General features: G+C 42.1%; 1 protein-coding gene across 1 annotated transcript; it reads left to right on the forward strand.

Annotated features, from left to right (window-relative positions):
- The first annotated feature begins 73 nt into the window (after window positions 1-73).
- DNAJC18 (DnaJ heat shock protein family (Hsp40) member C18) lies at window positions 74-27,795 on the forward strand. Its single transcript, XM_082454662.1, has 8 exons — window positions 74-4,809; window positions 6,488-6,674; window positions 12,152-12,297; window positions 15,034-15,219; window positions 16,082-16,191; window positions 17,207-17,316; window positions 19,812-19,984; window positions 24,439-27,795. The coding sequence occupies exons 1-8, from the start codon at window positions 4,770-4,772 to the stop codon at window positions 24,561-24,563; spliced, it is 1,077 nt and encodes a 358-aa protein (XP_082310788.1). The 5' UTR covers window positions 74-4,769; the 3' UTR covers window positions 24,564-27,795.

The raw sequence follows: 27,795 nt of genomic DNA on the forward strand, positions 1-27,795 counted from the left end.
TCTAGCAGCTCTGGGGCCTCCTTTTGTAGGTAAGGCACGTGTGCAAGTTTCTACCCCTGTGGGGAGCTCTCTGAGAAACCTGGGAGGTGGAGAGAACTTTTTGTCAGGTCTGCCTTGTTTCACCTGGTTTATTAAGTAGTGATGAGGACTAACCACTCCAATAGAAGGGAGAGAAAAGGAGCTGTAAACAGTGATCACTGTCACCAGTAAAGAAGTTTTAAGTCTGGAGAGTGAGAACATGGGACACACAACGCATTCTGATTAGAAAACTCCGGTGATGAGAGCTGAATAATATAAGGGCAAATGTCCTCTGCCTGCCCTGGTAGACTTGCCTCATTTTGGTCCTAGCTGTGGGAATAGCACTGGGAAGGTTTGGAGCGAGGATAGATCTGTGACTTCGTAAACCCAAATCCACTCCCTTTGCCCCACACAACTATGATTTTTGTGTCCAAGACACAGAATGATGGCTCACAAACACTGTAAAGTTGTTTCAAGAGAATAAGAATGCAGTTATCTTAGTCATCTCTACCATGACACTGGTTTGGAAATGAATCTTGGTTGGGGAGAGTCAATGGAAGAGTCATCTGGGTATGTATGCATGGAGTGCAACAGGCATCTGGTTGATGGCAGTTTAGAGCATAGATTACCCATTCTGAAGGAACCATATGCTATTTTTTTCTGGATTTAGACTCTGCAAGGAGAGAGAACGCTTAGAACAGAAAGTTTCACTCTACTTGTCTCAGTGAAACTATTAAAGTGGCCTGAAGAAAACTACTGGATTCTAAAATCCTCTAGGGCAGAGGATTTTATAACCTGCTCATGTCTGTAGCTCCTATGTGGTACACTGTGCTCAGCACATCAGAGATCATGAAAACTGGATCTTGAGTGCCGGAAATCTAGTCAAAAGGCTGGGCTCTGCCACAGACTTGTAGCTTGATTTTGGCGAAATCATCCCAATCTCTGAGCCTACTTTCTTACTTTTAAAATGAGGTGGGTAGACTACCTGGCCTTCACTATCTTTTTGGGTTCTTATATTTTACAGTTCTATAAACTCTAGATGTAAGAAAAAATAAACACAATCTTTTAAGTAGAGATCGCTCTGGGTGGGAGCCAGAGACAAGTCTTGGGTGACTCTGGGACTTAGATTCTCTGGACTTAGATTTTCCTGCGCGTTCACGTGTATTAACGTGGAAGAATGATCCCGACCTGGCCCTGTCTCTCTCACAGGCTACTTGGTAGGTAAAATGGAATAGTAAATGTGGAGACACTTGGGAAGTAAAAGCACTAGCTGGCAATTGCAGCAGACAACATGGAGTACCACCACCCAGGTTCCACTTCAGGATCAAGACCCTTGATCTTGAATTGCTGGGAGTGTTGGCTGCTGAGGGCTCATAGCTGACTGATGACCAGTTGATGGGGTGGGGAGGTGGAGATGAAGACCTGGACCCCTTGCCTCAATTTCTCCCTCTGCTTAATCCTGCTTCCCTTATTCCTCACAACTGTAGTTCCAGGAGCACTCACCAATAAACCTTCAGCATGTAAATCTCAGAGACTCTATTTCTTGGAGTACCCAACCTATGACAGCAAGACTATAGCATTTTAAAAAATAATTCAGATATATTTTATTTAAGCCACAATGCAAAAAGCATATGACTTCCAAGCCAGTTCCAGTACAAAAATCCATCACTGGGACAGAACTCTGCAGGTGACCTAACAATGTCTAGAAGTACTGGATTCTGTTTGAATTGTTATTGTTATTCTGACTGCCATGGGTACTTAGTTCAGATGCTTATCATGCTGGACTAATTAGGTCAAGGACATGGGCTTCATTCTAGGTAAGCTGACGTCTTCCGTATAAGGCCACAAACTTCCCCCTGACTCTGGATAATGTCCTGTAAATATGAGCTGTTAGTCCTAAGGTATTTATATATGGGAGAGATGGGGTGAACTTGTATTAATATGAGATTGAAAGGCTTTTACCCTGAAACTGACATTGCAATACCACATTAGCCATGTTGATTTTCCTGTTGCCAAATAACTACCCTTTGCGAAGGGGTTGAGGATGAATTCACTTAATGCTGAATTCCGCTCTCTAGCAAATTATATTAGACGGGGTTCTGCTGGAGGATCCTACTACTTATGTAAATACAAGACCCCACCTCTGACAGGAAATCCAAGTATATATAGCCTTTCCCTGCAGCTTCCCTGAGACCATATCTCTTCCTTTATGTCTAGACAACAGGATGGTGGCCATTTAGAAGACGGCTTCCTCCCTATTCTAACACAGGACTAAAGGGCCCCAAAGCAGGAATGGGTGGCAGGGGTGGGGTGGTTGCTGTGTGTTCTTCCCTTGCTTCTCCCCTCATCCTATGGGGGGGCAACCAACAAGCCAGCTCAGGAGCACAGGCCCAGTTGAATAGAGGGATCATTTACTCAGTATCTTTCTTCCAGGGCTGGATGGGGCAGCACCTCAATCATATAGGGCACATGGCAAACCTCAGTATCACCAGCAAAAATTCACTACAGTTCAACAAGTTTTTCTAAAAGTAAGAAGAGAAAACTGATAGAAATTCGAGGCTGGCTCTAGGTAAAATGGTTTAGCAGGTAAAGAGTCACTGCAGGGTCCCCAGCCTAGGTCTAGAACACAGTTTCCCAAAGCCAGGCTAGTACTACTCAATTCTATTTGAATCTGCTGGAAAACATTGTGTGCCTCTGCTCAGCAGTTTCCCCTGGATCTGTGGATGTCCTTTCTTACCTCTTTGAACTTCTTTCTGCACCTACCTTCCTCTCTTTGAGAACTGCCAAGTTCTTGTCCTTTATTTCCTTCCCAGGTGCTCTCACTCTTCCTGCTGATTGCTTTCCCCTGGCACCTCTATCTGGAGGCTGTTGAGCCCACAGCTTCCTCTTTTACCAAACACAGAGATTGAATTTGACAGTGGGAATTATTTTTGTTGCGTGGTTGGCATGCTTAAGCAAAAACTGGCACAGAAGTGTTCTAAGTGTTGAGGTTTGGAGTTCTAAGTTAGTCCTGGTGATATAGTCATAGCAAAATTCATCCAGAGGTGTTCATTGAGGTGTAACTGAGCTCTAGGATATACGTGCATGGCAACACCTGAGAAGGTTGCAAGCTAAACCATTGTTTACTGATCGAGGAGTAAATGAGCCATCTAGAAGAGGAGGAAGTGAGGTTTCAGAGGATAATGGGAAAGGTTGTTGAGGTACCAGACATTTTCAAGAGGCCCCAGCTTCCCAAATCTTGTCCAGCATTCTTGAACCTGGACTCTACTCCTAAGCAGCCCCATAATTTGTAGCACCCCTTCTCAATCCAATTCCCCCTAAAATGCTCTAGTATCCCCACTCTCAACCAGATACCTCTCACTTCATGGTACTCTGACATCTTTGAGTACCTCCAGACCTTAGCCCTGTGCCCCTGGACTTCAAGACATATTCCACCTTCCCCTGTCCATCTTCTAGATCAGTCTGTCTAGCCTCCCTAAACCAAATACACTTCCTTCTTATATTCAACCACCTAAAGGATGTCCCTGATCAGACCCCTTGTCGGAAGAGCACAAGTGGCTTCTTCAGGACCCAGCCTTCTGTGAACACACTGATGCTCATATATCCCAGGGCCATGACTGCAGAGAAGGGATGGAACTGCATACCACTGAAGGCATTTACCCTTTCAGTTTGTGTCTAGGGCTGTACATCTCCCCACTCCAACTACCTAAGTAACTGCTGGTTGATATCATACTTGACATAACTGATTTGGTCTTCCTGAGTAAGATCTCAATGAATTCCAGGTAATTTTTTATTTGGGGATGTACATGATCATTTTTCACTTTTGCAGACCTGATTTTTGGCCATCCCAATTCACCTGCAGGGATGAGTCAGTGACACCGGACCTACCCACCTATGAAGAATTGCTTTTATTCTTTGCTAGGCCCCATACAAACCTGGGTGGGGAAAAGCAGGAATATTTCTTCATTTCCTTTTTACTAATCTCCTAGGGCCCGGTCCTTCAGAAAAGAAGGGAATGGGCCAAGGAAACAAATGGGGTGGAGGAGAGGAGAAAAGTCTCGAAGGGGCCCTGGAGTAGGATGGGATGAATGAAGGATAAGGAACAGCAAAGATAGGGGATCTATATACCAGCTCCAATACCTGCCTTTTTCTTCTTTCTCTACCCCTGACTCCTACCGGTCCCTCTAATGAAGCTATGCCAGAGGAGCCGCCCTCTAACCCCATATATCTCTCACTTTCTTATTTTCTTGGTTCTCCCCAGGGTTAGGTTCGACATCACCAAAACCTGTCCAGGACCGAACATACACTTTGCACAGAACAGGCATCAGCTATATTTAAAAAGGACATCCTGAGGATAAAAATAGTCATAGTGTCACCCTCTAGCCCATAGTTTGCAAAGCCTTTCCCAGGATGGATCTCATCGCGTCTCCTTGAACGTCCGAAGTGTTAGGCGGGGCCAAAGCCACTATCCCCACTCTACAAATGAGGAAAACCGCGGCCCGCCGTAGCCACACTTTCAGGCTGAGAGCCGCTAGCCATAAAGCAGTCAACTGGCAGCAAGGGTCGCGCCCCTTTACACCACTGCATCTGCGACCCCTGGCGCGATCCCTGCCGGGAATTGTAGTCCAATGACCCTCAGCTCCTATGGATTGGACTACAATGACCAGCATGCCCCGCGCTTTTTTGCGCCCCCTTCCCTTTCAGCCTCGGGCGCGGGGGAGGCTCGGCAGACCTGCTGACTGGGAAGCGGTATGGCAGCGACACTGGGCAGCGGGGAGCGCTGGACGGAAGGTATCAGGTCCTGGCCGGAGGGTGGGACAGGGCAGGGTCAGGGAGAAATCAGGAATGGGGCTCCTGACGGCGCCTGAAGGGGCTGAGATCCTGGGCCTGAGATGAAGGATGGAGGGCTATGAGAAGATGCTGGGCCTGAGTAGGGTTCCTGATGAGGAGGGAGACCGCCCAGGGCAAGGGGGCCGGGATCCGGAAACCAGGAGCGCTGGCTCAAGCTGAGGACCCGGCCGGGTACCCAGAGTCACCCGTGACGACTTGTTGCCTCCGGCCCCCAGCCCCGCCCCGGCCCGTGCCCCGCCCAGGGCCTGCAGCTGTCAGGCCCGCCTGCGCCGGGGTCAGCGGGGTGACGCGGTTTCCCGCAGCTTGCTTACCCGGTCCTTATCTTCGCCTCCAAACTGGGCTGCCTGACCCTCGGCCTGGGTTTGGTCTTGTCCCTGCAGCCAGCATCAGGACGGATGGGCCAGCTTTTTCCATCCTACAGTCAGGCAAAGAGTACTGAGCCAGTGCCTATTATGTACTCTGCATTATGCTGATCCTGCAGCGGGATTTGACAGACATGGGCCCCGGAGCCCACAGAACTCTAAGTCTACTGAGGGAGTTTGACAGGTAAACAGTCAGTTACAAAACAGGGCCAGAATGTCCTGGGCTACACAGCAAGGTCGTAGGTTTGGGGGGCATGCTGACTAGGCACTCAGCGTGGCCTGGGTGTCAGAGGCCTCATGAAGAAAGTGTTACATATGATGACATGAAGGATGCGTTGGAGTTAGCCAGACCTACTTAGAGAAGAGTTTTGCAGGCAGAGGGAACAGCATGTGCAAAGGCACAGAGAAAAGAGAAAGCATTGATGATCTGAAGGGAGTTTGGTGTGGCTAGAGCATAGACTACAAAGGAGCTTGTGGTGAGATTTGAGGCTGGAGAGACAGGCTGGGCCCATTATAAGAAATTGGGACACCGAGCAGTGGCTAGTCAGTAAGAGATGTTAAGCAGGAGAAAGGGTTTTTTAAAATCTTACCCAGATCCTCCATACAGGACACGAGTACTCTGCCTTCTTTGACTATATTACTATGGCCCTCTTCGTACTCTGCAGGCATTATGATTAAGTAAATCCTCTCCTTTAAACTATATCCTCCTTGTGGTCAGGAGTAGATCTTATGCATACATGTCCTTGATTTATCTAGCCAAATATCTTGTACATATTAGTTTTATAACTGTCAGTTAAAAAATTGAACTCATTTCTACTTTAAATCTTAGTGGTGGGAGGCATTGCGACAAAAAATAATGTGTTATGAACAATTCACTTCTGACCATGGACCACAGAGAAATAGGCTTCCCCTGTGCTGCCCTAAAGCCAAAGTATTGGGCAGATGCCTCTTGAGCCCCTTTACTGACTCTGAGTGAAGATTATTTGCTGACTGATGACTGTAGGTATGGTGGACATTATTATGCTTCATATTTCTGGCATTAAAAGTTTTTCATGATTGCCTCTGTATTTTCTGTATTGTTTTCTCAAGGAAGATGTTTCTTCAGCTTTATATGGGTGTTTAGAACTCAGCATGATGTCAGTAACCTGGGCCTCACACTCATTTGCCTACAGGCAGCCTCCCAGATAGCTAAGGCCAGTAGCAAAGTTGATTTGCAGGTCAGACTGAAGCCTCATGGAGGTGCTGTTGCTTTGCAGCTTACATTGATGCAGTTAGAAGAAACAAATACCCAGAAGACAGACCTCCTGAAAGTCATGACCCTTGTGGTTGCTGTAACTGCAGGAAGGCACAAAAGGAAAAGAAGTCTGAGCATGAGTGGAATCAAACCCGACAGGGTGAGGGGAATGCCACTTATACTGAGGAGCAGCTGCTTGGAGTACAAAGGTGAGCCTGTGGTGGGATTAAATGAGTGATTTTATGTACAGTGCTTGGAGCAGATGATGTGTTATGTAAGTATTGACTGCTATTATTATTTTTATTACTGTTATTGAAGCACAATAGCTTCTTGGCCTCAGAGGCAAGGCTAGGTGGAAGTGGAGTGTTAGGGTATAATCTGAAGTAACTGCCCTGCTTCAACTGTAAGAGAGACAGGGGAAACGAGCTTGACATAACAGACACCTGTACAACATTCTACCCAAGAACAGCAGAACGCACATTCTTCTCAAGTATACATGGAACATTATCCGGGATAGACCATGTGTTAGGCCATAAAACAAGCCTTCATAAATTTAAAAGGATTAAAATCAAACACTGTATGTTCTTTGAAATTGACAGCAGAAGAAAATTTGGGTAATTCACAAATATGTGAAAATTAAACAACATATTCCTAAATAACAAATAGGTCACAGAAGAAATCACAAGGAAAATTAGAAAATACTTTGAGATGAATGAAGATGAAAACACTTATAAAGCAACTACACTCCAATAAAAATTAATTAAAAAAATGAAAATACAACATACCAAAACATATAGGATGTAGCTAAGGCAATACTTAGAAGGAAATTCATAGCTATAAATGTTTTTTTTTTTTAATCTCAAATCAATAACCTAATCTTCTAAAAAAAGAAGAACAAACTAAATTCAAACAAGCAGAATGAAGGAAATAATATAGAGTGGAATTAAATGAAATAGAGGATAGCAAAACAATAGAGATCTACAAAACCAAAAGTTGGTTTTTTGAAAATATCAACAAAATTGACAAATTTTTAGCTAGACTGACCAAGCAAAAAAAGGGAGAAGACTCAAATAAATAAAATCAGGAGTGAAATAGGGGATATCACTACCAATCTTACAAAATAATGATTATATAAGAGAATACTGTGAACAATTATATGTCAACAAATTAGATAACTTGAATGAAATGGATAAATTCGATTTCCCAAAAGAAAAGCCCAGGCCCAGGTGACTTCACTGGTGAATTCTACCAAATGTCTGAAGACAAATTAACTAATCCTTCATTCACTATTTTAGAAAATATCAAAGAAGGGAATTCTTCCCAAGTCATTCTATGAGACCAGTATTATTACCCTGTAACCAAAAACAGACAAAGTCATCACAAGATGGATACAGATTTCTGCAACATATAAAACATATAAAAAGGATTATATATCTTGACCAAGTGAGATTTATCCTAGGAATGCAAGGTTGTTTAACACATGAAAATCAAATAATGTAATACACCATATTAATAGAATAAAAGACAAAAGTCACATAATTGTTTCGATAGGTGTAGAAAAAGCTTTTGACAAAACCCTGCACTCTTTCATGATAACAGTATTCAACACACCAAGAATAGAAGGGAACTTCCTCAACCTGATAAAGGTCATCTTCCAAAAATCCACAGCTGGGACTTCCCTGGTGGTCCAGTGGTTAAGACTCCACACTCCCAATGCAGGGAGCCAAGTTTGATCCCTGGTCAGGGAACTCGATCCTGCATGCCGCAACTAAAGATCCCGCATACCACAACGAAGATCCTGCATGCCTCAACTAAGACCTGGCACAGCCAAATAAATAATTATTTTTTAAAAAAACCTCCTTAAATTAAAAAAAAAATCCACAGCTAACATCATACTTAATGGTGAATAATTTGATGCTTTCCAAGATCAATAACAGGACAGGAACAAGATTCTAGCCATTTCTATTTAACATTGTGCTAGAAGTTCAAGCCAGCACAGTTAAGCAAGAAAAAGAAGTAGAAGCCATTCAAATTGGAAAGAAGAAGTAAAAGTATATTCACAAATTATATGATCTAGTATAGAAAATTTTAAGGAATACCCCCCCACACACAAACTATTAGAACTACTAAATTACTTCGGCAAAGTTCAGTATAAGATCAATATACAAAACTTATTATTTTTCTATATGCTAACAATGAACAATCTGAAAATGAAAACAATTTCATTTATAACAGCATCAAAAAGAATAAAATGCTTAGGAATAAATTTAATGAGAGAAATGTAAGATTTTACATTGTAAACTACAAACTTCATTAAAGGAAATTAAAGAAGACCTAAATAAATGGGAAGACTGCCTGTATTCATGAATTGGAAGGCTTAATATTGGTAATATGGTAATAGTCCTCAAATTGATCCACAGATTTAACACAATCCCTATCAAATTCCCTGCTACCTTTTTTGCAGAAATTGACAACCTGATCCTAAAATTCATATGAAAATGCAAAGGACCCAGAGTAGCCAAAACAGTCTTGAAAAAGAAGTACAAAGTTGGAAGACTCACACTTCCCAATTTCAAAACCTACTACAAAGCTTCAGTAATGAAGACAGTGTGCACCAGCATAGGATAGGCATGTAGATCAATGGAATAGAATTGAGACTTCAGAGATAAACCCTTATATTTATGGTTAATTGGTTTTTGACAAGAGTGCCAAGACAATTTAATGGGGGAAAGACTAGTCTTCAACAAATGTTGTTGGGACAACTGGATATCCACGTGCAAAAAAATGAACTTGGACCCCTTCCTCACACAAATACAAAAATTAATTCGAAGACCTAAATGTAAGAGCTAAAACCATAAAACTCTTAGAAGAAAACAAATGTAAAGCTTTGTGATATATGGATTAGGCAATGATTTCTTGTTGACACCCAAAGCCCAAGGGATAAAAGAAAAAGTAGGCAAATTGGACTTCATCAAAATTAAAAACTTTTGTACTTCAAAAGATACCATCAAGAAGGTGAAAAATCATCCCACAAAACAGGAAAAAATATTTTCAAATTATATATCTGATAAGGGAGAGAGGGAAAGAGAAAGGCAGGGGAGGATCTGCCATGGAAGGAGGGATCAGAAACTAGGGTGGGGAATCCATAGGATCATCATGGGCAGCTCTTGGGGAAGGGCCCTGACCGACATTCCAGACCCTGCATTATAGTCCCAACTGTGTTACTGACTTACTATGAACTCTTCAACAAGCCTCTGGGTCTCTGCCTGCCTAACTGAATTGTGTGGTAGCAAAAAAATGGAGCTACTTTAAATGCCCATCAGTAGGGAATGTACATACATCCATAAGATGCAAGAATATGCAGCTTTTTAAAAGAATGTGGTAGGTTTTTATTTTAAAGTATATAGTTGATTTACAATGTTGTGTTAGTTTCTGGTGTGCAGCAGTGTTGTGTTATATGTAACTGAATATATATATATTCTTTTCCAGATTCTTTTCCATTATAGGTTATTACAAGATATTGGTATAGTTCCCTGTGCTATACAGTAGGACCTTGTTGTTTATCTATTTTATATAAAGTAGTGTGTATCTGTTAATTATAAACTCCTGATTTAATTTATCCCCCTCCTCTCCACCCCCATCCCCGCTTTCCCCTTTGGTAACCATAAATTTGTTTTCTATGTCTGTGAGTCTGTATCTGTTTGGTAAATAAGTTCCTCTGTGTTATTTTTTTAGATTCCACATATAAGTGATATCATATCATATTTGTCTTTATCTGACTTCACTTAGTATGATAATCTGTATGTCCACCCATGTTGCTGCAAATGGCATTTCATTCCTTTTTAATGGCTGAGTAATATTCCATTGTATATATATATATATATATATATATATATATATATATATATATATATATATATATATATATATATATATATATATATATATATATATATATATATATATACTACATCTTCTCTATCCATTCATCTGTCGATGAACACTTAGGTTGCTTCCATGTCTTGGCTATTGTAAATAGTGCTGCTATGAACATTGGGGTGCATGTGTCTTTTCAAATTAGAGTTTTCGTCTTTTCCAGATGTATGCCCAGGAGTGGGATTGCAGGATCATATGGTAGTTCTATTTTTAGTTTTTTAAGGAACCTCCATACTCTTCTCCATAGTGGCTGCACCAATTTACATTCCCACCAACAGTGTAGGAGGGTTTCTTTTCTCCACGCCCTCGCCAGCATTTACTATTTGTAGACTTTTTGATCATGGCCATTCTGACCAGTGTGAGGTGATACCTAATTGTAGTTTTGATTTGCATTTCTCTAATAATTAGCAATGTTGAACATCTTTTCATGTGCCTGTTGACCATCTGTAGAATGTGGTGGATTTGTAATAATAGCCAATATTTACGTCATGTCAGATGCTATCAAGCATTTTAATGAATACTTAATTTAATTATAACAGCTGTGAAATATAGGTATAATTATCAGCCCATTTCAGAAGATAACAAAGGCACAGAGTTAAGTCCACAGCAAGATCAGATGCCAACCAAGGCATTTTGACTCCAGAGTTCATGCTGTAGTCCACCCGCTCTCAAGGTGTGGTTTGGGAACCCCAAGACCCTTTTGGGGAGGGGTCTGCAAGTTTAAAACTATCTTCATGATAATACAAATGTATTATTTGCCTTTTTCACTCTCATTCCTCCATGATTATACAGTGGAATTTTTGAGAGGCTATATAACATGCCATTATATCATTTTATAAGAGTGTAAAAGACTTCTTAGATCAAAAAGTTCAGAACTGACACTCTGGTGGCCTAAACTGTTATCCCTGTACTTTTCATCTCTATAAGTTATGGATCAATTCCCAAGATAAATTGTTAGTTTAAAAAAAAAAATGAGATACAGAAGGGTGATTATAATATGCTTCCATTTATGTAAAAAAAAAAGGGGGAACTCTCTATACCTGTACTCTCTCTGTACATAGGAATCAGAGAAAACTTTTTTTTTTTTTTTTCCCATGCCACACAGCTTGTAGGATCTCAGTTCCCTGGCCAGTGATTGAACCTGGGCCATGGCAGTGAAAGCCCAGAACCCTAACCATTAGGCCACCAGGGAACTCCCCACAGAAAACTTCTAACTGTGGTTATTCTTAGGGTAGGAGATTGGAGGACAGGGAATGGGGAATTAGGAAGATTTTTCACTGTATATAGTTTAGTACTATTGGATATTTTTCTTCTACTATGTGAATATGTTAACTTTTTAAAACAAAGTTTAAACAGATAGCCATAAGGGGAACAAAAGGTAGATTTAAAAAAAAAAAAAAAAGGATGGTTGGGGTATTTCTTCTGACTTTGCTGTCCAATGGTTCAACTCTGAGGACCTTAGCTTGGGTCTTAATATTATAAGGGTTAGTATACTTGTTCTATCCACTTGCAGGGATATAGAAAGAAAAAAATATTAGATGTAAAAATACTTTGAAAGGAATTAAGCTCTCACTGGGAGGAGGACATTGTTAGTGAATTGTATGTTTCATTAACGTGTTCACCTGTTTTCTTTTAGGTTTGTTTTGGGGCTCACAGATTGGAGAGAGGATTGATTTACTATTTTGCAGTTAATTATACAAAAGGGGCCTTTGTAGACATACCAAAAAATATTTCTGATTTGTGTTTTTAGGATCAAGAAATGCAGAAATTACTATGAAATTCTGGGGGTTTCACGAAATGCCAGTGATGAAGAGCTTAAGAAAGCTTACCGAAAACTCGCCCTGAAATTTCATCCTGACAAGAACTGTGCTCCTGGAGCAACAGATGCTTTCAAAGGTCTGATCCTAAACTAATGCTTAATTCTGCCCTTCTATGTTGTTTGGTCACAGCAAGTTTTCAGCCTCCCCTGTAATTGTTTTATAAGGCCACAAGCAGGGTTTTGTTTTTTCCTGCCACACCTCTTAGATAGTGATTATTAGCATAGCTCTCTCCTGTCCTCATTCACTTACCTTAATTTCTTTTGGAAAAAATATTTGGTTTCTCTGTGACACCTTTTGGAACCTTTCATTCCTTGATTCAGCAAATCTTTATTGAAGATCTATGTGCCAGGTGCCATGGTGAGGAAAACAGATGTGATTCCTCTTGTGGAACTTATAGGTCGGTGGCCACTTGCAAGTAGGGCCTAGAGAGCATTTCCAAACTTCTTTGACCATGAAAATCTTTGTTCATGAAACCTCTGTTATTAACATGTATGAAAAAGCTTTATACAGCTTTGTAAAGAGGAAAAACATGGTTATAGATCGAATCTTTTTTCCATTGATTTCCATGATACTTTCAGTGATATATTCTTAAAAAATATTTTGGATCCAACACATAAATAAAAATCTTACTTAAGAGCTTCACCCTCAGGAATGTCATTGATTAAGGCAAGGATTATCAATGGATGCCGAAACCATTGGGTGATAGGTTGTTGTTGCATATGATATTCACATAATGTCAAATTATCACCCACAGAATACTTATTGACTACACAGGGGAAATTTTCCTTTATAACCGAGATAGCTAGCTGTCACCACTTTAACCAAGTGATCCAACTTATCATCACTAATACTAGAACAACCTAACATTACATGTTGTAATACCATGTGGTATTCTTGCCAAAATGTTTGACCTGAATCTAATAAAGAAGCAATCAAAATATGGGACATTCTACAAAGAACACTGAACTACTCTTCAAAAAATTCAATATAATGAAAAACAAAAAAGGTGGGGAGACTGTTCTGGATTAAAAGTAACTAAAGAGACGTGAAACCAAATGTAATTCATGAACCTTGCATGGATTCACTGGGTGATAATGAATTGATGTTAATTTTCTTAGCTATGATATGATGTTGTGATCATGTAGGAGAATATCTTTCTTCTCCAGAGACATAGCTAAAATATTTAGGGGTGAAGTGTCATAATATCTGCTGCCTACTTTCAAATGGTTCAGCAAAAAAATGAATACATATTATATGTGTATGTGTAGAGAGTTGAGGAAAGCAATGTGGTAAAATGCTAATAATTGATGAATAAATGTAAAGGTTTTTATTGTACTATTTTTTCGTCTTTTCTGGAGATTTGAAATTTTTCAAAAGAAAAAGTAAAAAATGATAGATCTGAGACATTTTTTAAAGTCAGCATTTACCTCAGAGGGCAAGCTACCCTTGCTGATGTGCCATTGTGAATCTAGTTCTCCCCACAGTTTCTACAAGGAAACAGATAACCCACAATTTCCTCACACCTTCATGTAAGGTACCTCACAGACTAATGCCATTTCTCTGAGAAATCTGCCAGATTTCAAGGGATGTGAATGTTTAAGCAACTCTGTTTAGGTTTTTCTGTTTGTTTTTTCTGCTTAGCAGTTTTATTGCTATAAATATTTAATACAATTCCCTAGCTAGAAGAATCATAAGGAAATGCTCTTTCTGACTATGTTTCTGATAGTGTTGACTGAATTAAAGGTAGGCGGGTAGGAATGTCTTAAAAGATTTTTTTTCAAGATTTCTTTGATTGTTGGCACTGATTGTATTTTTAAATGAAATTGGACAAAGTTTGCACATTTGTGCATAGGGAGAAGTGATGGTATGCATATGTAATCTATTCAGTCTTTGGTCCCTCTTTGAGACATTGAAGATACTTTTTTTCTTTTTTTGGCCGCACTGCTCGGCTTGTGGGATCTTAGTTCCCTGACCAGGGATTGAACCCAGGCCCTCAACAGTGAAAGCACAGAGTCCTAACCACTGGACCGCCGGGAATTCCCTGGAGATACATTTGTTAATTTCTAAAGACCATTTTTAAAAGTAGGCTGAGGGATTTCCCTGGAGGCACAGTGGTTAAGAATCCGCCTGCCAATGCAGGGGACAGGGGTTCCATCCCTGGTCCGGGAAGACCCCACATGCTGCGGAGCAAGTAAGCCCGTGTGCCACAACTACTGAGCCTGCGTGCCACAACTACTGAGCCCGCATGCCACAACTACTGAAGCCCACGTGCCTAGAACCTGTGCTCCACAACAAGAGAAGCCACTGCAATGAGAAGCCCGCGCACCCCAACGAAGAATAGCCCCTGCTCGCAGCAACGAAGACCCAACACAGCCAAAAAAAAAAAAGTAAGCTGAAATAAGACTGATGAGTGAGGACTTTGCTTTTAGCCCAGCAGGAGGATTTTTACTGATTATTTTATTCAGGAGATTGTATGTGACTTCATGTTAGAATACCACTACTTATGTAGGAACTGTTTCCAACCATAAACTACTGCTCTCAAGGAAATAACACATTTTTGATGACGGAGAACAGTACTTCTTAGTTCATCTTGAGTCCAGTGTTGTTTCAGGCTTATCAGACTAGATCGTGGAAGATTTCAAGGGCAAGCACTTTGGTGAACTTTCTAGGCCCAAGCACCTTTCCTTGGGTCACTGTGAAGTTGTCCAGCACCAATCAACTCTGGGCTCTTCATTGCTACTACTATAATCACCCTCAGCTACAGCAAAGACTATGTACTCAGGTACTCAGGTGCTTTTTGTTTTTGTTGCAGCAATAGGAAATGCCTTTGCAGTCCTGAGCAACCCTGAGAAGAGACTCCGCTATGATGAATATGGAGATGAACAGGTGACTTTCACTACCCCTCGAGCCAGACCTTATAATTATTACAGGGACTTTGAAGCCGACATCACTCCAGAAGAGCTGTTCAACGTCTTCTTTGGAGGACATTTTCCTACAGGTTAGTATCCCAAAATTATCGTTTAAGAAGTCATAGGGACTTCCCTGGCAGTCCAGTGGTTAAGACTCCACGCTTCCACTGCAGGGGGTGCGGGTTCGATCCCTGGCTGGGGAACTAAGATCCCACATGCCGCTCGGCGCGGCCAAGGAAAAAAAAAATTCATATATATTTTGAGGATCTGTTTGAGGACCTGAATAGAGGGACCATGGTATGGTGGCAACAGCAAACTTTGGAATCAGATAATCTGGGGTTGAAGGCATGTCTCCACCCTCCAACTATGCTTGATTTTGACTTCGTCCGTCTGATCTTGTTTCCTTACCTAAAAATGGGGTTGATAATACCAACCTCACAAGGCTGCTCTGAGGATTGGATATTTTTTTAAGTGTTTTATAAATTAGAAGCAAAATGCCCGTATTATCATTATTGCAAAATAGCATTTATATAAAGGTAAAGGTTAGAAAAGTACCCCCAGAGAGTTGGAAGTTGGGTTAATTAAATGCCTGGGAAGTAAATTGAATTTTGTCAGGTGCTATTAAAGATACTAGTGACATAATCTGATATTGGGCAAGGAGGCAGACGTGAGCATGTCAGACAGGATTCATGGCCCAAGTGCTTTCTTTCTTAGCCTCTTGGGGTTCTCTCACTCACTAGTTACAAAGGATTATTTAAATAAGGGCGAGAGAGCTAAGCATGTCCCATTTCCAGCTGGTTCACTTGACATACCTACTGTTGTATTTTTCTACTGAGTAAAATGGGACAATACTCTACCCTCAGAGAACCTAGTTGGAAGCAAGGACCTTGGAAAAGGCAAGGAAGGGGTGTTTGCCATATTGCATACTAAGTATTTTTCTTTCTTTTCCAGGAAACATTCATATGTTTTCAAACGTGACAGATGACCCCCACTATTACCGCCGGCGGCACCGACATGAGAGGATGCAGACACGGAAGGAAGAGGAAGAAGATAAGCCTCAGGTACCTGGGGAGGACAGGACAACAGCTGCCCATAAACACTTGTACTGAGCTGACCTTTATGTAGTATGATCAGGTTTTCGAAGTTCAACTTGAGATATGTTGCTAAAATGTGCTTTAGGAAAGCAGAAGCCTGGCAAGAGGAGCTGGATAATTGGCCCAAATAAGCCAGAATGGTACCCCCTCCCCCATCCATTCTTTGGTGACTGTCCTGGGAAACCTGTTCACCTATGGGGCTGTCTTGAAAAATGTTTTCTTGACTGCAGAGAATAGGAACCCCCTTCAAAATATTCAATACTAAAGGGGGTTTAAGGTAAGGGATCAAGGGAGTCTCATGAAGCTTAAGGGCAGGAAGGTTGCTGGGCCTTACGTCAGACGGGAACCAGGAACTGGGGTGCTGTCAGGCCCCCATGCAGCTGTGCTCTCCGTGACTCTTGGGGCCAGACTGTCTCCAGTTTTCCTGCCTCCCTGCATCTGTTTTGTTCTCTCTAAGCAGCCTGGCTTTTCTACTTCCCCTTGCAAATGTCCAGTCTACAGTGCCTCAGAGTATGTGTCCTTTCTTCAAGTGACTGCCTAGCAGTGAATGATGATGGATCTCAATCCCAGATGCTTAGGAGGGAGAATGTGATCATCCCTGCTACGGTTTGATGTCCCCCAGATGTCCCACAGTCCATTCAGCTGAGGCCAAGGCAACAAAGTTGCATAATAACATGACCTCATGAGAGTCACAGTCTGGGCAAGCTCCCGCACAGGTGTCTGCTTCATTGGTCTTAGAAAAGGGGGCTGCAGAAGGATTACTGAGTGTCAATCCAGATTGTAGGTGGGCCTCGTTCAGCCTTTTCAGCAGACAGAATGGGGCTGTTTGGTACTTCTCAGCAGAAAGTACAACCTTCCCAGAAAAGCCTTGGGCTATGTGCAGTACATCAGTAATTCATATTTTCTTTGGGAAAACTGTTCTCTTTTCAATAAGCTTTATATTGATGAAGAGCACTTACACCAAATGCTTTTTCTTTTTCAGACTACATATTCTGCATTTATTCAGTTACTTCCAGTTCTGGTGATTGTGATTATATCTGTGATTACTCAGCTGCTAGCTGCTAATCCCCCATATAGTCTATTCTATAAATCGTAAGTCAAATATTTATAAATATTTCTTAACAAGCTGGTAAATTACTAACATTCCATTTCACCTTTTGTTGTAGAAAACACTGATTTTGTGTTTAAAGGAACAGCTGGATAGTAATAATACAGAGACTCAAAAATATTGTTCTTTAGGCAGTTTCCCAGGCACTCAGGACCTGGATTGTTTTGTTCTACAGCGACATCATCTGGTCAGCTGCAGAATAGCAATGGCTGGTTTCTGAAGGATTAATAGACGAACTCCAGGTTCAGATTAAATCTTTAACATTCCACTTTAGAGTTAAAAAGGACCTTACTGAGCTTGTGATAGTGTCGCTGGACCCCTGTGAGTCTGAGAACATAGTAACTAAGGTCTAGTGATTATTTCCAATTTAAGAAATTGGAAGAATAGTACATTTATTCATAAGGCTATACAGTCAAACCATAGTATCTCATTTCTTTGCTTTTGCTGAAAATATAGAAATCATTATAAAGTTTGTATTGCATGGAAAATTTGAGCTCTGATAGGAATTTTTAAATTTCTTCAGTTAATTATTTTAGTTAAATCAGTTCTCAATTTGATCCCTAGACCAGCATCATCTAACTGCCAGCATGTTAGAAATGCAGACTCTTAGGCCTTACTCCATATCTACTGACTCAGAAACTCTAGGGGTGAGAACCAGCAATATGAGTTTTAACAAGCCCTCCAGATAATTCTGGTCATACTAAAGTCTGAGAATCACTGGATTATTTTTTTAATCAATAATGGGAAATACTATTACAGTTTAGCAGACAAAAACCTTTCAAAATGTGGACTCCATGGAACCATACCTAACAGGAAGAGCTCTTGTTGGTGATCACTATAGACTAAAGACTATCATTCTAGATCAATATCTTCATTTTACAGAGAGGAAAGCTGAGACTCAGAGGTTATTGCTGTCGGGACACAATGGCCTGATTCCCTCTTATTTCCTGACTTCCATATTTCTCCATATGCTACTGCTACCTCCTTTCTTGTCAGGCCAGTGGGGCAGACAGGAACCTGCCCTGATAACAGCTTCCCAGAGGGAGGCAAGAGCAGTCATGGCTCTTAGACATCCAGCAAGATCCGTAAGTTGAGAGATCAAAGGAAAAGGCTAGGAAAAGGTCAAATATAACTCCTTTAAGATGGACTTTGTCCAGTTTTAACAAAATCAGCTTGGATTTTGCACATTGCCATCACATTGTTTTAACTTGAATTTGAACTCCCTTCTGTACTTTCTTATGGTTAGACTTCAGTTAACCCAGACCTGTTAAAGTTTCTGAGCACCAGACACCTTTGGATATCTTAGACCCACTGAGAGTTAGCCTGGAGGTATCATTGAAATCTTTTGTCTTAGTTTTTTGCAGTTCTCACCTAATGGCTATGTGTAAAGTACTTTTTATCATGTCCTAAACATTAGAACTAAGTTGGTATAAGCTGTCTGGTTATTTTTAAATAGTTTATAGTAACAGTCATTTCATTCAGCCAACATTTACCAATAGCCACTCTGCACCAGGTGCCATGCTAGGTCCTATACAATATAGAAATTGTTTTTTAAGCATTCAGCATTCTACTTTTAACATAGAAAGCAGTCTAAGAGAGGTCAATCCAGATAGCTGCACCCCCATATTCACAGCAGCATTATTTACAGTAGCCAAGACATGGAAACAACCTGTACACACACACACACACACACTATGGAATATCATTCAGCCATAAAAAATGAAGAAATCCTACCGTTTGTGACAATATTGAGAGACCTTGAAGGCATTATGCTAAGCGAAATAAGTCAGAGAAAGACAAATACTGTATGATCTCACTTATATGTGGAATCTAAAAAAAAAAAAAAAACCAAACTCAGAAAAAGAGATCAGACTTCTGGTTACCGAAGGTGGAGGAGAGAGGGAAGGGGAATTGAAGGAAGATGGTCAAAGGTACAAACTAACAGTTATAAGTTAAATAAGTACGAGGTATGTCACATACAACACAGTGTTACAGTAGTAGCACTGCTGTATGATAGGAAAGTTAAGAAAGTAAATCCTGAGAGTTCTCATCACAAGGAGAAAGGTTTTTTTGCCTTTATTCTTGTCTTCTTTCTTTTCTTTTTATTGTATCTATATGAGAAGATGGATGTTAGCTGAACCTATTGTGGTAATCATTTCATAATTATGTAAGACAAACCTTCATGATGTATGTTTTAAATTTAAAAAGAGAGAGAGAGAGAAGAGAGGGAGGTGAATCCTTTAAGGAAATAAATATGTTGAGACTGAATCCATTTGAACATGCTCACATAATAGCAACAATGATGACATTACACTTACTGCTTTGCTTGGGAAATAATAAATGTTAGATGTATTAGAAAATGATATCTGCATCTGCCCTCTGAAGAGGTGATTGTGTGAATGATCTCTGTGAGGCCAGTGCTAAAAGTGATATTGCCAAGTATGACAGGCATACCTGAGCCTCTCTCTCCTTGTTTCAGGACCTTGGGCTACACCATTTCTAGAGAAACCCAGAACCTACAGGTGCCTTACTTTGTGGATAAAAACTTTGACAAGGCCTACAGAGGAGCATCTCTGCGTGACCTGGAGAAGACGATAGAAAAGGATTACATTGATTACATCCAGACAAGTTGTTGGAAGGAGAAACAACAAAGTAAGATGCTCTAAAAGGGGCTTTAGCTGGTGCCATGCTTCCAACCTGAGGCATCCACAGCTTCCTGATCCCTTCTCTCTCTTTGTTTGAGCTACTGATGTTTACGTGAACAGGCATAGGACAGAGGCCCATTCAGGATATTACAAAAAAAGGGAAGTTTATTGACAGGATACATGTGGCCAGGACTGGGAAATCTTAGGAACTTGGGCAGTACTAGTTGCCTATCTGTCTGTCTGTCTCTGAGTCTCTACATCTCTCTGCCTATCTGCCCTCTCTCCTCTCTCTACCAACTTCTTTTCTTTGCTTTTTCAAGCTCTCCTCCTTCACAGCCTTAATTTGCCATGGTTTATTTTGGTTGCTACCCTCCTATTCACTCTCCCAACTTCCCCAACCCCACAAGTCATTGGCCCCTTTCTACATCACAAGCTTCCTGTTTAAGTAGCTCGCTGGTTTGGTCCATGGTTTCCTGATTTCACATTTCCCAGAGGGAAATCTGATTGATCCAACCTAACCAAAGTTTTATAGGTTGTTGTTATTGAGTTCGGTGCCCCTTCTCTTCCCCTCCAATCAGCTGTGGCCACACAGAACAAAAGCGACTCTCCCAGGAGCAGGCCTTCCACACTGTTTCCCTGGAGACAATGGGGGTGACAGTGTTGGCTTCCAACCCCAGTGAGTGTTCATGGGGAGTGCACACACACACACACACACACACACACACACACACACACACACACACACACACACACACACACACACACATATATCCATTAGTAATTGTATCTTATAAAACTTAGCTTTGGTTAATTTTTAAAAAGCAAACTAACTCATTTTTTAAAACCTTGTCTGTCACTGGGTATTGTTAAACATCTAACAGTGTCTGATAAATTTAGATCCTCAGTCACAGTGCTGCTAAGCCCTCGCTGACCCGTCATGCATCCCAACCCCACCCCAAGTTAGTCTCTCCTTCCTCTGTGTTTTTAAAGCACTTTGCTCATCCTGCCAAGACAGTGCCACCCTCGCCATATTAACGTGTTCTGTAGGTACATGACAGTCTCCCTGCTGGACTCTGGGGTCTCTGAGGGCAAAAACCATGTCTTAACTAATTTTGTGTCCCAGGCCCTTGGCACAGTCTTTGCTTCAGAGCAGATGCTCCACAAATGTCTTTTGAAGAGAGGGTTCTCAGGACTGGAAAACAGTGAAACTGCTGAGGACTAGGAATCACTGAGTAGGGCTAGTGTCCTAACCCTGCCCCTGAGGGACCTTGTCTCTGCTGTCTACTCCTGTAGGGCAGAGCCCACCTGACCTCTCAGGTGCATTAGGAGCTTGGTGGGCAATGACTTGGATGTAAGGGGGAATTCAGCAGGAGGAGGAAGTTGCTTTTTTATTGAAAAAACTGAGGGGTCAGGAAGTACCCCTACCCCACTGTTAAACTAGGTTTTGCAAGTTTCAAAAATCAGGAAAGAATTTTGGAGCAAGATAGAGTCCTTAGACTTAAAGGCATTATAAACGTGGATCCAAATCAGGTGAAGGCCACAGCGTATGTCCTAAGAGTCTCCATTATTTTAGACTCTGAGAGGGTTTTGAAATTATGCAGAGAGCTCATGGTAAGGATTACACCTAAGGTGGCTTCTAGGCTTTTGTCCCCATCCTCATGAGGCCTACTTTCAGGGCTTTGGCACTCTCCAGGTATAAACAGATCCAGTGGGTGAGCATGATGCGTGTACCCACAAGTTCCAAACCGGGGGCTATCAGCACACACCCCTTACAAATCTATTTCTGGCATTTAAGGATGGTGGCTGTCCGGAGCCTCCACACAGCCCAAGTGCCATTTGAGAACAAGCAGCATCTGCCCTCCGGATCCAGCAGCAAGTGCAGCCAGCATGGTTAAATTTAGCACACGGAGGTTGTAAAAATAAACCCGCTTGAGAACAAAGTTCACTCTTGGCAAAATACCGAATGGAAACTGTTTTTAGCAAAGTTAGCCATTGTCTTTTAAAATCTTTTGTTAATTTCTTTTCTCTGCTTTCTTCCTCCCAAGGAGGTTGTATGGATTATAGAAGATGGTATGAGTATAACGCTTAGCATGGTGTCTGGCATATAGTAAGTGTTTGGATCCTGACTGAATCCAGACCTTGCTTGGCCTTGCTCGACTGGATGCAGCACTGTCTTATGAGGCTGGATCATGATGGTCGTTGGGATCTGTCGGGGTCTTCCAGCTGTCAGGACTCTGATCTGGGCTGTCATGCAGAGTGTTTCTGAGAGAGGCTTTGGGACTTGCCTCTCTTGGCAATTTGCTTGAGTCAGCTTACCCTGAAGGTGCAATGCTCTGTCCATCTATTACACTGGCATTCAGGGCAGGGGAAACATTTTGCAGAGAAGAAAAGATGTTCTCTTGATCCTGCCCCTGCCAAAGATTTTGTTTTTTCTTAGAAGTTATTGAATATTAACAGAACTTGTGAAAAGTAACATATTCATTGAGTTGACCTTTTGTTCATTGAAGTGCAAAAGTATTCACTGGCAGTTTGGAGAGAAGTTTCTCCAAGCATGGTCATGGGGGTGTGGGACACAGTTCCTTGAAACACTGCCCTTGTGCAAGGTCATTGCTCTAGAGCAAGGTCATTGCTCTCAATCTCTGGAGCATTGAAAACTGGTTTCAATGAACTTTAAAAAAGCAACGTCATGTTTTGAGAAAAGCATTCATATATGTGCAGTTCTCTTTCATCAGCTCATTACAGTGGTTGTCAGTGTATAAAATAGTAAGAATCACTAGCCCTTAATGTTTTCTGGAATGAGATTTCAGGCAATGAGACATTTGGATAAGGTCAGTAACAAAAAACCTAAGGAAATCGTTTCCAGGAAAAGCAAAGCCACAGGATCTGCTCTATATACTGGTGTAACTGTGACTCAGAGGACCAAAGGCACAGCCTGATTTCACAGAGCCCTCTTGAACAGGTTTCCCACATGCCAAAGAAGCCAGACAGATGGAGTCAGTGCCTAGCTCTGGGCGGAACGAAGGAGCAGAGGGCTTTCATTTGGGTGCGGCGCATGATCCGCATGATCCGCCCTGAAGCCGCATCACTTGCGAGGATGCCTGTGCGGGGGCGGGTGGGGGGGGTGGGGGGTGGGGCAAGCTCTGGCTGGCACGCACTGCAGGCCCCACGCCACGGGGTGAGAGCACATTGTTCTAGAGCCTAGGAGACCCCCTGTTTGCCAAGCAACTGCTGGGCCAGGGCCCAGCCTCTGAACCCACATCGCAGAGGGTGGGTTTTCATGCATACCCACCCCTCACCCTGGAGTCCTGCACTTAATCTGCACTTTGGGCCTTACTTGGTGTAAACGGAACCATTGTGAGCAGAAATGCCTGTATTTTGTGTTGATACAGACTTATTCAGAAACCACTGCGCATTGTTCCCTCTGGCTTGGTATTAAGTCCTGTTTCCAGGCAGTTTGCTGATTAATCAGACAGGTGCCTCTCGTTCCACCAAGAAAAACAAAATCTGTCAGCAAGATGACTAAGAATGGATAGACATATTTCAGAATGATTAAAATAGCATTTTCACAAGTGTGGTCTTTTAAACATTGAGTAGCTGCCTGCTATCTGAGGCTTTCAGAAGCCACGCAGCCCCTCGAAGCATGCCATCCTGTTAATACACAACACGTCTCTGGAGGTGCTTTTCAGGCATTCCTTCCTACGAATGTCTCTGAAACTATACAAAAGAATAAAAAAGAGAGGCAGCCAAACCACTGTTGAGTCCGGGAGGACAGCAGAGATTATATTCTGGTTAAAAATAGAATGACTTTCTCCACCATGAAGAGAAAATGAAATACATTTCGTCAAGGAGACAGAGGTCACCGGATCCAGATGATTTCACTTTTAAAAGAGCCCAGCTGCCTTTGGCCTTTGAGTTAGGGGCCCCACATGTGGTGAGGGAATGAGGAACGCCGCCGGCAACCTGCCCTTCTATAGAAGGCACGCCTGCCGGTGGAGGGCTCTGTGTCGGTCCGCATGTACGAGTTATGATCCGGCAACGCAGAGGGAAGGATGAAGCAGCTGTCTTTGTTTCAGATGACAGGAACAGGCGATTGGACTCCATTCTCTCCCAACTGCCATCTGAATACCACTCGTAGGAAAGCCCTGAAACAGGGTCTCCTTTTACCGCACGCGTGCAGGTTTCCTAAGTCTGGTGCCAAATGTTCTATTGATAAGAACTAAGTCCAGTGCTTTTGTAATAGAGCACAGATACTGTTGGACTCCAGGATCACAGGTGTCCCTTAATCCTCAGCACCTGGTGTAGCGTAGCTGCCTGATACATGTTTCTTGAGTAAATGAGTGTTTCTTAAGTTTAATTGAAAGAAAAAGCATTAAAGTAAAAGGAGCTTTGCTTCCAGAAGTATTGAAGTGAAACAGAGGAGCTCAACTTTCTTGATGAATTGTTACCTCTTTTATCTTTCAGAGTCAGAGTTGACCAATTTGGCAGGATTATACAGAGATGAACGATTGAAACAGAAGGCAGAGTCGCTGAAACTTGAAAACTGTGAAAAACTTTCCAAACTGATTGGCCTACGCAGAGGTGGCTGAGAGGATGGTAGTCCTATGCAGGCTCGGGGTTTTGCTACGTGTTACTGTTTATGTTCCTAATTCCATTGTATAATACAAAATTAGGAAATGATGAACATTTTACAATTTGCTAACTTTGTTTGGTGGGCAGAGTTGGAGGTGCTTCAGCACGGAGCCAGACTTGTCATCACAGAATCCTTCCTGGGGATTGGCTCCGGGGGCCAGGAGCAGGTCATCTAAATTGAATTAATGGCAAAGCATTAGATTCAGCCCCGTGCTCTGCGCCTACCCTGCCTCTAGAAATGTAGTTCAGGGCACCCCAGAGCAGATTCATATTTTCTTCCTTCTTCCCTTCAGTGAAGTCTCAATAGCCAGTCATTCCTAGGCTTAGCCAAAGCAGCTTAATATTGGTTGTTTACAATGTGCACTGAGAATTATACCTCTCCCTTTATTAGAGTCATCGTCTCCCCACCAGATTCAGCTGTTGGAACAACTCAACTTTCCATTTTCTAAGGGAAATGTGGAGAAATGTAAACTGTTGTAGTCCACAGTTTTCTAGTTGTCTAATCTCTGTTCAGAGTCACTAGCATTAGCAAACTGCCTAATTTGGGTTTCTTTTACTTCCTTAACCCTCTCTCTTGTAGAGAGCCCAGAAATTAAGTTATTGAGTGAAACAGTTCAATGGACACATGGAAGCAGGGGCCAGGGGTGAAGGTAAAATGCAAGACTAAGTCTCAGCTGCTCAGTGCAGGTTCCCTAGTCCATCACAGAACCCAGAGAATGTCCTTGTTGGCATTTCCCCTTGCAGCATCACACTTAAGCTGAGTCCCTACACCCCACAGAGGTACAGTGGTCATACCTAAGAGGAGGCACTGCCAGCCAGCTGGGCTGTTTGCTCAAGCCTAGAGATAGAGGGGAAAGACCCTCAGTCTGTGGCTATGGGGGTATGGCGTTGGCCCCAGCAGTCATTGTTTAACCCAGTGCCCTGTAGTTTGTGATGGGAGATGCTTTTTCATGTAGTCAACATTTGTTGAGTGCCTGGTGTGGAATGAGAACATTGGCTCAGAGAGGATGCATGGTTGAACTGGGTCACACAACTTGTTGTGACAGAGCTAGATGGTAGGCCGACTATCAGGTAGGAAGTGTGTGATCATCCCCATTGCTCAGGTAATTCTAGCCATATTGGTTAAAGCAGAATCTTTCCCAAGGATGCTCCTCCCCCCACCCTGGGATCCTGTATCCTTTCTATGGCAGTCCTACATCCACTCAGGACACCTCTCTACACCACTTCTGTATACAAAACAAAAGCAGGCAGCTCTTCCCACTGGTGACAAGGAGGAGGGAAGTTGTTGCCTGGACTGTGTGGTTCTGGGCCTTCCCATGGAGGTGAGCTACCAGGACCAAGCTGCCCAGATTATATCATGAATCTGAACCTGGAAGGATCAGTAGGTAAATGTAGTCTACACTCCATGTTTTCTTCAGAATGGAAGAAAAGTTCCTGTTGGATGGAGAGTCTACATTAAAACTTGTTTCCAAAGTAGAGTTTTCTCCTTTCAGATGCATAGCCATGATTTAGACAGATGTATCTAGTATTGTCCCACGTGTGGGCATCCCACAGGGTCAGGAGATGTGTCCAGAGGTAAAGAGTGGGGCTTTGGTGGCTGGTAGGGGCACCTGCTCAGTTGTAGGGAGGGAGAGCAGCTCCAGAGATAGTCAGATTTTGTCACCCAACGAAGTCTATCCTCCTGGGTTTTGGGAGGCTTCCTTGATCCCCTCTGAGTGACTGAAGGGATTTACATGATAAAATGTGCCTGTGAGCCAAATGAGCTATAGAAAGTTGTTTTCCTGTACACACAAAAATCAAAGCTCCCCTGTCCCCAGCCCCAATCTCTGCTAGAAAATGAGCCATAATTAAACTGACTTGACAAGGTAAAAGACTCTGCTCTAGATGCCCATGAATAGTGTAGTCACACCTGGATTTCATGGCAGAGATGAGTTATCTGTGATGATACTAAATAGAGGCAATACTAACTCACTTCATTAAATGTCAGGTCTGTTGTCTGTTTTTATAGCACTGATGGTACTGTTTTATTTATTACCTAATAGACTGCAACACTCACATCTGGTTTTCCTCAAGGGAATGGTATTTGCTTTGGATTGAAGGATAGTTTAATCTATTTGGTACTGTCCAGAATATTGTTAAACTATAATTTCCTGGGTTGCATTTTAGATGGGTTGTCTGCATGGTGGTAAAATAAGCGTTTTCCTCTTGCCTACATCATTTGGAAAGTTTTTATCATATATAAACTCTCTAGGCATGGCATATTCTTGCTCTCAGAACTTGGCATGCAACTCTAGACTATTGCTGTGAGCACAAATGCAGACTGGAGACGCGTGATGGGAGTGGGGCTAAGAAATAGGGCTTGAGGCTCGAGCAGAAAGCGAAGCTCTCGTAAGAATGGAAGTGCCCTCTACACTGCATGATCAGCAGTGAGGAAGGTGGGATGAAAACCCTTCTCATCACAAGGGGCACTGCAGCTTAAAGGAATCCGTGTCCCCAGATTAGCAACCCTGGGGTTCATCTGCTCAAACTAGAGGACTTCTGAACTTCCTTCATCAGCTCCAGGCCTCACAGCTTGGGAGAAGTGACCAGCAAGAAAATGCCATTGCTGTTCTTTCTGTTGGAAACTATTAGAAATTATGCCGAACTCCAAACCCCACTGGAACGTGGAATCCAGCAGCCTAGTCAAGCTATGTGTTACTCTCATTTACATCCTCACACTCAGGACTGGCTTTGTGAGGAGGCACTGTTGGGATTCCAGAGCTTTCTGTTACGAATAGCCACACGCGTGAGTTCATCGTCTGCATGCACTGTTCCTCACAGGAGCTAGCGCTTAATTAGTATTTATTTTGGATTCATTTAAGGTATAGGCTTAGTGTCCTAATATATTTATTTTTGGAAAGGACCAACTTATTATACATCTTATTTTTTGAGCCTGCATTGTTGATAACCTCGTGCAGTGACCACCAAGTAACTATATACCTGTATGTTAGATATTGATTACATCTTTTGCATCACATTCAGTATTTGGAATTAAAGATGTGAATGTTCTGCGACCAGAGCCAGGTTTGACACAGACGGCATCAGCTCCTGGTGGAGTAAGAATCCTGAAAAATCTGGTCACCTGATCCATTGCATCTGGATTGAGTGTATTTTAACAGAAAGAAATTAAATGATTTTATATAAAAAGAA

Source organism: Balaenoptera physalus, assembly GCF_965194825.1.
Source record: "Balaenoptera physalus genome assembly, chromosome: 3".
In the NCBI taxonomy this organism is placed as follows: Eukaryota; Metazoa; Chordata; class Mammalia; order Artiodactyla; family Balaenopteridae; genus Balaenoptera; species Balaenoptera physalus.